Source organism: Capsicum annuum, chromosome 12 (genome assembly GCF_002878395.1).
Source record: "Capsicum annuum cultivar UCD-10X-F1 chromosome 12, UCD10Xv1.1, whole genome shotgun sequence".
In the NCBI taxonomy this organism is placed as follows: domain Eukaryota; kingdom Viridiplantae; phylum Streptophyta; class Magnoliopsida; order Solanales; family Solanaceae; genus Capsicum; species Capsicum annuum.
In genome coordinates this window covers 53,302,844-53,312,730 of record NC_061122.1, presented here as the reverse complement: position 1 = coordinate 53,312,730, position 9,887 = coordinate 53,302,844, and the positions used below count along the sequence as shown (strand labels likewise).

Here is a 9,887-nt window from a genome sequence, read left to right as displayed (position 1 = left end):
AGAATGACAGAGTTCGTGCCAGCCCAAGTCCCAATTTCAGAGCAAGCAGTCAATGAAGATATCATTAAAGGAGTATGGAATCTATTTATGGCTGTGATCGAAGGTGGATCAGAGATAGATTTCAATAAGCTTACCATCCGTGATGCTGAACTGGGAGAAGCCCTGCAGAATTGGACCATTGTCCCATCCCTATTCTGTCAGGAGTCTTGGTAGTGCAGGACTGTTGTTTCTTTTAAAAATTATTTTGCTTGCATGATCAATTTAGGCTTGAATCGTGCCGAAGCTATATTTTATACTTGCCTCTTCGCTAAAGCCAGTGCTTTATTCAATAAAGTTCTTATTTTCTAAACTTATTTAACATTTTTAAATATCTATTTATTTTCCAGCATCTATTTACTTTACTCGCTTTTATACCTTTTCAGCGCAAATATTAATAAAAATCCTCGTTCCATGATTATGACATATAATGAATCCGTTGAGCAAAATAGAAGCGATGCGCAAGATTATGAGGAGTACGATGAGATCATGATGCCTGAAAACCTGCCACAAGAGATCGAACAACTCAAAAGTCAGAAGAAGCCTAATATGGACGAAACTGAAGTCGTCAATTTGGGTAATGAAGAGACAACAAAGGAAACACGAGTCAGCATACACTTGGAGGATGAAAGAAAGCAGGAATTGATAAGTCTGCTTAATAAATACATTGATGTATTTGCTTGGTCTTACAATGACATGCCTGGTTTAAGCACTGATATCGACTCGCATCGACTATCGACTAACCCTGCGTGTCCACCGTTGAAGCAAAAGATGAGGAAATTCAAGCCCGATTTGAGTTTGAGAATCAAGGAAGAGGTCACCAAGAAAATAGAAGCCAACGTCGTAAGGGTCATGAATTATCCCACCTAGCGGGCCAACATCGTGCCCTTACCAAAGAAGGACGAAAAGATAAGAATATGTGTAGATTATCGGGATCTCAAAAAGGCTAGTCCAAAAGACAATTTTCCCCTCCCAAACATTCACATTCTCATTGATAATTGCGCAAAACATGAGTTGCAGTCATTTGTTGATTATTTCGTGGGATATCATCAAATTTTGATGGATGAGAATGATGCGGAAAAAATAGCCTTCATCACACCGTGGGGGGTATACTGCTACAGGGTAATGCCGTTTGGACTCAAGAATGCTGGTGCAACTTATATGAGGGCCATGACCACTTTTTTCAATGATATGATTCAAAAAGAAATCGAAGTCTACGTGGATGATTTCATCATTAAGTCTAAAAGGAATTTAGACCATTTGGATGATTTATGAAAGTTCTTTGAAAGGCTGCGAAGGTATGACCTAAAGTTGGATCCAGCTAAATACGCCTTCGGAGTCCCCACAGGAAAGTTATTAGGATTCATCATTAGTAGGAGAAGTATAGAGTTGGATCCTTCCAAGATAAAGGCAATCCAAGACTTACCACCCCCTAAGACCAAGAAGGACGTAATGAGTTTCTTGGGAAGACTCAATTATATCAGTCGGTTCATAGCCCAATCCACGATCATTTGTGAACCAATATTCAAGTTATTAAAGAAGGATGCCGCCACCGGATGGACTGAAGAATGTCAGAAGGCTTTTGACAAAATTAAGGAATATTTGTCTAACCCACCAGGTTCCACCAGAACTGGGAAAGCCGTTGTTGTTATATCTATCCGTTATAGATAATGACTTTGGATGTTTGTTAGGGCAGCATGATGATACAGGGAGGAAAGAGCAAGTCATTTACTACCTGAGTAAGAAGTTCACACTGTACAAAGCTAGGTATACATTGTTGGAACGGACTTGTTGTGTATTGACCTGGGTTGCGCAAAGGTTAAGGTACTACCTGTCTGCGTATACCACATACTTAATTTCGAGAATGGATCCACTCAAGTACATATTTCCGAAGCCAATGCCTACTGGAAAGTTGGCAAAACGGCAGATCTTGTTGAGTGAGTTTGACATTATGTATGTGACACAAAAAGCTGTTAAAGGGCAAGCTTTAGCTGATCACCTCACAGAAAATCCGGTAGATCAAGATTACAGGCCGCTCAAGACCTACTTTCCTGATAAAAAGGTGTTATTTGCAGGAGAAGACATCTCAGAGTCATATAATGAATGGAGAATGTTTTTCGATGGAGCAGTGAACTTTAATGGAGTCAGAATTGGAGCAGTCCTAGTTTCAAAAATAGGTCAACACTACCCAATCTCGGCGAAGATTAGGTTTTCTTACATGAATAACATGGCAGAATATGAGACTTGCATTCTCGAGCTTAGGATGGCAGTAGACATGGACATTAAAGAGCTATTGGTGATAGGAGATTCAGATTTGTTGATCCATCAGGTGCAAGGAGAATGGACCACCAAGAATGTCAAAATCCTTCATTATGTACAATGTGTTAGGGAATTGAGCAAAAGGTTTACGAAGATAGAATTCAGGCATGTCCCTCGAATTTAAAATGAGTTCGCTGATGCCTTGGTGACACTATCTTCAATGATTCAGCATCCAGATAAGAATTACATCAATCCCATCAATGTGGAGATATATGACCAACAAGCTTATTGCTTCCATGTAGATCAAGAGCCAAATAGAAAGCCGTGGTACTATGACATTAAGAGGTTACTTGGAGTAAGAGGATATCCAGAAGGCGCTACTGACAAATAGAAGAGGACTTTAAGAAGGATGGCCAATCACTTCTTTCTCAACGGGGAAATCCTATATAGGAGGACTCCATACCTAGGATTACTATGATGCGTCGATGCCACAGAGGCCATGAGATTGTTAGAGGAGATACATGTAGGAACCTGTGGACCCCACATAAATGGTTTCATGCTTGTAAAGAACATTTTGAGAGCTGGATACTTTTGGATGACTATGGAGAGGGATAGCATTCGATTCGTGCAGAAGTGTCACCAATGTCAAGTTCATGGAGACTTTATATGAGTTCCACCCAATGAACTCAATATGATGGGTTCTCCCTGGCCTTTTGCTGCTTGAGGAATGGATGTTATTGGGCCCATAGAGCCTCCTACCTCTAATGGACACCGTTTTATCTTGATCGCTATCGATTACTTCACAAAGTGGGTTGAGGCCTCAACACATAAGGCCGTAACAAAGAAGGTGGTATTAGATTTTGTTCGCAATAACTTGGTCTGCCAGTTTGGAATTCCAGATTCAATCATAACAGATAATTGAGCCAATCTTAATAGCGACCTAATGAGAGAGATTTGTGAAAGGTTTAAGATATCTCATCAAAATTCCATGGCTTAGCGACCACAAATAAATGAAGCGGTTGAAGCTGCAAACAAGAATATCAAGAGGATCTTGAAGAAAATAGTGGACGGTAATAGGGAATCGCATGAGAAATTTCTATACGCTTTACTTGGGTATCGCACCACAATCAGAACTTCTACTGGGGCAACTCCCTACATGTTGGTTTATGGGTCGGAAGCAGTGATACCTGCAGAAGTAGAGATACCTTCATTGAGAGTCATTCAGGAGGTTGGTCTAGACGACGTTGAATGAATTCGTAGCAGGTTCGAGCAGTTGATGCTCATTGACGAGAAGAGGTTGGATGCAGTCTGTCATGGTCAACTTTATCAAAATAAAATGATCAATGCGTTCAACAAGAAAGTCAAGCCTCATCGATTCACACTGGGACAGTTAGTGTTGAAGAAGATATTCCCTCACCAAGATGAAGCCAAAGAAAAATTTATGCCAAATTGGCAAGGTCCTTACATAGTTCACCGAGTACTCTCAGGAGGAGCTGTAATCCTCGCAGAAATGGATGGCACAATAAGTATGAAGTCGATCAACTCAGACGCCATCAAGAAGTACTACATTTGAAGACATTAGGACTAGTTGTTTCTTTGTACTTTTGCATTTTTCTCTAATGTAACAGAACTATGTATTAGCCTGATTTCCCATGGCGGGATACGTAGGCAGCCCACATAGGGTTCGATTTCTCTTAGAAAACCTAAAAACATCATCCTTTCATGTATTTAGAACTACGCTCGACCTGACTTCCCACGGCGGGATATGTAGGAAATCCACATCGGATTCGGTCCCTTCAATTTTTACCTTTTCATTGTGCTGAACTATGGCCTGACCTGATTCCGCTTGGATACGTAGGCAGCCTGAGTCAGGTTCGGTCACTACATTTCATATTTTCAGTTCTCCTATTATATTTGAACTACATCATGACCTGATTCTACTGGTATATGTGGGTAGTCTGAGTCAGACTCGGTCGTTACATTTCATCTTTTTTTTCCACCTTCGAACTATGTACAGACTTGAATCCTATTGTAAGGATACGTAGGCAACCTGAAAGGTTCGGTATTACCTTTAGCAAAATCCTTTGTCGCTCGTAGTATAGCCCTAGAATATAAGCAATCTCACCTCCAGAGTCGCCATAGCATCAACAAAGTCAGAGGAGTTCCATCCGAAGGATAAAGCCGCAAGAATCACAACGAGGAGCTGAGGCCAACGGATTTTGAAACATGTCATAATCTAAAAACGACAAAGGATTACTATATATACGTAATATATACGTAATATATTTGCAAAAACTTATATACATATATATATTTTTCACCATACTTTCAACTTCTCCACCTACTGAGACTCAAGGTTTGGGAGTCGTTGAGCAACCAAGGGAGTGTTTGAAAATTCCGTAAATAAAGCCAGTATTCCTAAGTCGACACAAATCAACACCCCCTCCCAACTAAGAATTTTTCTTTAAGCACAGGAAAATAGGAATTGGAAGGCTATGTCAAGTCAAGCTTTGGGATAGGATCAGGGGAATCATGCGACTTACCACCACAACAAGAGCCAAATATTCTTCCCTTCCTTTATTCTCTTTATTTACATTGATACTAATCCTCACAAGCTCTAACAATTTTATTCGAATTCTTTTGCAGGTACATTTTGAAGACCCGGATCGAAAACTAAGAAAAGAGGTCCTCATAGGAAGATTAGGCTATTTACTCCTCCCAACAAACTCCGCAAATTGGATAGTGTTGTCTGACTTCAACAAAGTAAAGCTTCCATATTCCAAAAGACTGTACATAAGCAAACAAAGTTGAGCTTCTGCATTCCAAAGGACTGTACATAAGCAAACAAAGTCGAGCTTCTGCATTCCAAGGACTATTTATAAGTAAACAAAGTCGAGTTCCACATTCCGAAGACTGTACACAAGCAAAAAAAATGATCCTCTTCCATATCAGAGGATGCAAACGAGCAATATGACTCTCTGCCATATCGGGAGTTGTGCACAAGCAAGAGGGATGCCAGGCCACAAATAAGAGAATATATATAAGCAAAACAACACTCTGCCATATCAGAGAATCACATTTCAGAGAAAACAGCACAGCCTGTCAATCAGAGGCCCACACCATAGCAAGAGCGCAAGAAAGCCATTATCACAATAGCATCAAGTTCCAGCAGCAATACCGTTATCTCGTTCAGACTGAGGGCCGCCTTAAAAATATGAGGCAGTTTACCTTTGGGAAAATATCCCGCCGTCAAAGGCTATTTACATTTCAGCCGACAGAGGCTATTTACATTTTAGCGGACAGAGGCTATTTATATTTTGGTCGACAGAGGCTATTTACATTTCAGCTGACGGAGGCTATTTATATTTCAGCCGATGGGGGCGATTTACATTTCAGCCGACGGAGGCTATTTACATTTCAGCCGATGGAGGCTATTTATATTTTAGCCGACAGAGGCTATTTATATTCAAACAGTTGCTCAGCCGATGGAAGATGTATTCAGTTCAGCCGACGGAGGCTATTTATATTTCAACCGATGGAGGATATCTACATTTCAATTATTACCTACCAGTCGAAGGCCTCCACTAACGGAGGCAATACTAGTTTGAATATCTAAACTCTACTCTTTACATTATGATTTCAATTTACAAATTTTCGAACAACAGGTACTTTTCAACTCGTTACCTATTTTGCAGGACCATGCAGTACAACGTGGAACTACCCTCTTAGCAGCAAACTGGGGCAATCTAGTGGAATGTCAAGCATCCCTAACTACATCAAGGATTCCGATGAAGAAACTCAACTCGAATCGACTCAACTTTTTATTTTTATAATTTTCTCTGTCATCACCCATGCCTTCTTAGTCTGACATAGGGGCAATTTTTGAAAAAACTGTTATCTCATTTTCTCTCAAGATCCTCAGCAATATAACTATCCAACGTCTCCTAATCCCTAGCTACTTCTAACAGCCAATTTCAGGCTTGTGCCCGTATCCATTTCATTCGTGGTGAAAGTTTGTTATCATTCCGAAGGAACCCAATGTTACCATAATTCTATGCTGGGGAAAATTTTGACAGATATCAAAATTTTGCTACAATTCCAACTACAAATGGCTTGATTTCTTGTGGAACTCGAGATATATAGGCAGCTCAAAAATTGGAGCCCGGCCATAACCTTTCAAACATTTTGTTCCGCCCGAGAAAAAATTGGTTACGTCAACGTGAGTGCCAAAAGATTTTCAACACAAATCTTCGGTCCCTTAGGGGCAACTATTGACACTCAATTTTGACTCGCACTTTTCCTTTAATTATTTTTATCATGCCCCTCGACCCTAAATAATTTTCAATTTTTTTTTAAAAAAGAGTGAGATTCGTATTTTTTTTTTGTTTCTATTTCTACAAATTTTAATAGAAAGGGAATTTACTTTTCTACCATAATATAAAATATTTTAATTAAATATAACTAAATATTTAACAAATAATATATACATATATATCTATATATATGTATGTATGTATATATATGTATATATATCCTTTGGTATTCGCATTTTTCTAACTTTATTTTTGAGGCAGTATTGTGACCTTATATGTACATTTTTATTACACAATATACATACATACATATATATATCTATATATATATATATATATTTAAGATGTATATTCATTTTATCATATTCTTATTTTCACACATACATAAATATACGTATTTTGTTAATAGGAGAGTCGAAAAGGAATAAGTCGGATGTCTATACAAATAATGTCCGCAATTTATATATGTTAAACTAAAAATAGTTTTAAATAAACTTTTAGGATGTCACGAAGCATCGATAAATTTAATTTCGATGAAAAAGATTATTCGAGCTAACAATAATTCAAATTCAATTCATTATTCTTTATTTATTTCATCCAAACTTGACTCTTCTTTTATAAATCTCAACAAGAGGCCCAAAACTAGCCAAAAACCCAGTCTAAAATTACCGGACTAACACAACATGATTCAGTCCGGTGACTATTTTCCAAATCAAGAATTTCAAAACTTTCAGTCATCGTCATATATTCACATATATATTAATAATGTATTTAATTAATCTAATTATTTACCTTTTTACATATTTATATTCTCTCTTCTTTTCAAATTAAATCCGGATAAAAATCAAATAGATCAAAAAATAAATAATTAAATAATTAATCATTTTAAATCAAATTTTTTTCTTTTTGTTTTTCGCATGTTTTTGTATATGTGTATAAATATTATTTATTATTTTTTGAGGTACTTTTTTTAAGACCATCCGATCTTTGATCGAATGGTCCAAATTTTGGTAAAAAATTTTCAAACCAATGCATTAAATGCACAGCTCAAACGCTTCTACTCTTGGCAGAATACGCGTAACCTCTTACCAAAGTAATATTAACATGTCTCCATCATCCCTCTCCCAAAATAACAACAAAAATGGCCTCCTTTCTCCATCCTCCCTTCTCCCTCTCTTCCACCACCTCCAAATCAGAACCACCATAGCTGGCCACCTGCCATACCTGTAAAAATCTCATCAAAATTGACCTCTCTGCTTGAGAATCCTTAGAGGACATAATAGGGAAGTCCCCCAATCCGTATAACAACGGAAAAGGACTTAAAATCGCCATTAAATGGCCTAAAAAATGGAGATTCAGATTTAGAAAGAGATTTCAAGTTTCAAATCAACTAGGTGTTTTATTTTGAATTTTGAATCTGGATTTTCAATTTCGGATTCACCTATAAATGGAAGTCTTTCCATCTCCATGAGGGACAAGTTGGAGCTGAATAAAAAATATCAAGATTGAGAGAGCAACAAAACTTAGTGAAAAAAAAAAAAGTTTTTTTTTAATTTTCTTCTTCAAGGGAAATTCGAAACAGGTTTCTGAGATAGAAGGAGTTGGATATTGGTTTGAAATTCAGAAGAAAAAGAGTTATGAGGGTTCTCGCTTCCGTTTGTCGTGGTTTTTTTTCAAGCTGGTCACTTCCCGTCACTCATTTCGATTTTGGTTTTAGAGTAAGTATTCTTTGGGTTGGAGTTTAATCGTTGGAAATCCCTTGATGTGAAATCCCAGTTTTGCTGCCCCAAAAAAGGTGCGAGTCTGCCCCTTTTAAATTTTAAGTTTTCATCTCTTTGTTCTTTCTTTTTATCCCATTTTCTTTTTGTGTGAATATTTGAATTCATTCCAGTCTTAAATTTGTGATTGTTGTTGTTTCCCGTTACCTTTACGCATTGAAAAAATAAAAATTCTAATTTTGTGAATTTATCTTATGGTTGAACATTTAAAGTATCAATGAATATGTGATCCTTTTGATTTTGAATCGGTTATTGTGGTTTGTTTATATAGTTCCGTGAACATGATTCCATTTGAAGCGTATATTGATTTAATACATATGGTTGATCTCTCTGTTTTATTTACCATTAAAATATAAGCCTGTGAATTATGGGAAAAGTATGTCTTCTCTCCGTATTTCACTTTTTTAGTTAACTCCTTTTGTGCGCTCTTATTATTGTTGTGATTTAAATTTTAAAAAGGGATGCGTGAAATCGTCCTGTCTCGCCTCATACAGCTATTATGAGTGGTTGTTTGTGATTATGGTTTAGTTTCATTATTCAAGTGACAGAGAAAATACGGGTTCACTCTCTCTAGTTCGACTCTTTCTTTACTTTGTTGGGATCCTACGGCTGTGGTTCAATTCGTACCTTGCTCTTTTACTTATTTATGCTTCTTCCAAGAGCACCTCTTTTGTATTCGTGTGTATGAATGAATCAGGATGTGTGTGTAAGGCTCTATTTTTCTTTTACTTTCTTTTCAGATCTCAGATGTGTGTTAGGATGTGGTTATGATTGATTAGAGGTACATAATTCCTATCGTGTCTTTGTTGCGCGAATTCCTTCTCCATCCCTCTAATTTATTTCAGTTTCGGGATAACATGAACTTGTTATTATTATTTTCAAAGCTATGTCTTTGTTGTTATTCTGAAAATTGTTTTGCCTAATTGTAAATATGCGATTTTAGTAGTTTTGAGTTTGTAATGGTATGGCTAATTGATTTCAGTGAAACCAAACCCGGGCATGATTTCGTTTTAAATTTCGGGGCTTCTTTGTGGCTAAGTATGCGAAATATGTGGAACACCCCATAATTTCCATTATCTCTGTCATTGTGTAATTGTTTTAGAATCGGAAATCATGTAGGTCATCAAATTTCTACTTTTCCTTACGTATGTAGCATCTTTTGCCACTTTGCAATAGGTTAAGTGAGTTTCATGCGGGGGGTTGTATTTTTTAAACACTAAATAATAATGTGGTTCGAAGTTGTGGCTTTATTTTGGGAAAGTCTTGCATTTAAATGAAAGGGTAAGGGATGACCTCTTTTAAATTTAATTGTTCTTAAGCTCCAGATGTTCTTTTATAGAGTCAAATTTATATTCTCTTTATTAAAGGCCTTCCAAGGTAAGATTTTGTGGGTTGAGAGTGAGTATTTAGTTGTACAGGTTGTTGGGTTTTGACGTCTAGGGTGCATTCGAGATGAAATGACATGTATACCGATCGTAGTCTGTTTTGAGTTGATAAAACT

General features: G+C 37.2%; 2 protein-coding genes across 2 annotated transcripts; both read left to right on the top strand.

The window, feature by feature from the left end:
* Positions 1-1,579: 1,579 nt before the first annotated feature.
* LOC124889608 lies at positions 1,580-2,686 on the top strand. Its single transcript, XM_047401575.1, has 2 exons — positions 1,580-2,365; positions 2,525-2,686. The coding sequence occupies exons 1-2, from the start codon at positions 1,580-1,582 to the stop codon at positions 2,684-2,686; spliced, it is 948 nt and encodes a 315-aa protein (XP_047257531.1).
* Positions 2,687-3,022: 336 nt separating this feature from the next.
* Positions 3,023-3,547, top strand: LOC124889607. The gene is made up of 2 exons (XM_047401574.1): positions 3,023-3,172; positions 3,293-3,547. Exons 1-2 carry the CDS (start codon positions 3,023-3,025, stop codon positions 3,545-3,547), a joined length of 405 nt encoding a protein of 134 aa, XP_047257530.1.
* The last annotated feature ends 6,340 nt before the right edge of the window (positions 3,548-9,887 follow it).

Bases quoted from the DNA above. Each gene is read 5' to 3' on its own strand.
- LOC124889608 (XM_047401575.1), top strand. From the start codon at position 1,580: ATGCCGCCACCGGATGGACTGAAGAATGTCAGAAGGCTTTTGACAAAA. The intron at 2,366-2,524 runs GTGCAAGGAGAA...TCAATGATTCAG, and splicing joins CAGATTTGTTGATCCATCAG to CATCCAGATAAGAATTACAT.
- LOC124889607 (XM_047401574.1), top strand. From the start codon at position 3,023: ATGGATGTTATTGGGCCCATAGAGCCTCCTACCTCTAATGGACACCGT. The intron at 3,173-3,292 runs GTCTGCCAGTTT...TCCATGGCTTAG, and splicing joins ATTTTGTTCGCAATAACTTG to CGACCACAAATAAATGAAGC.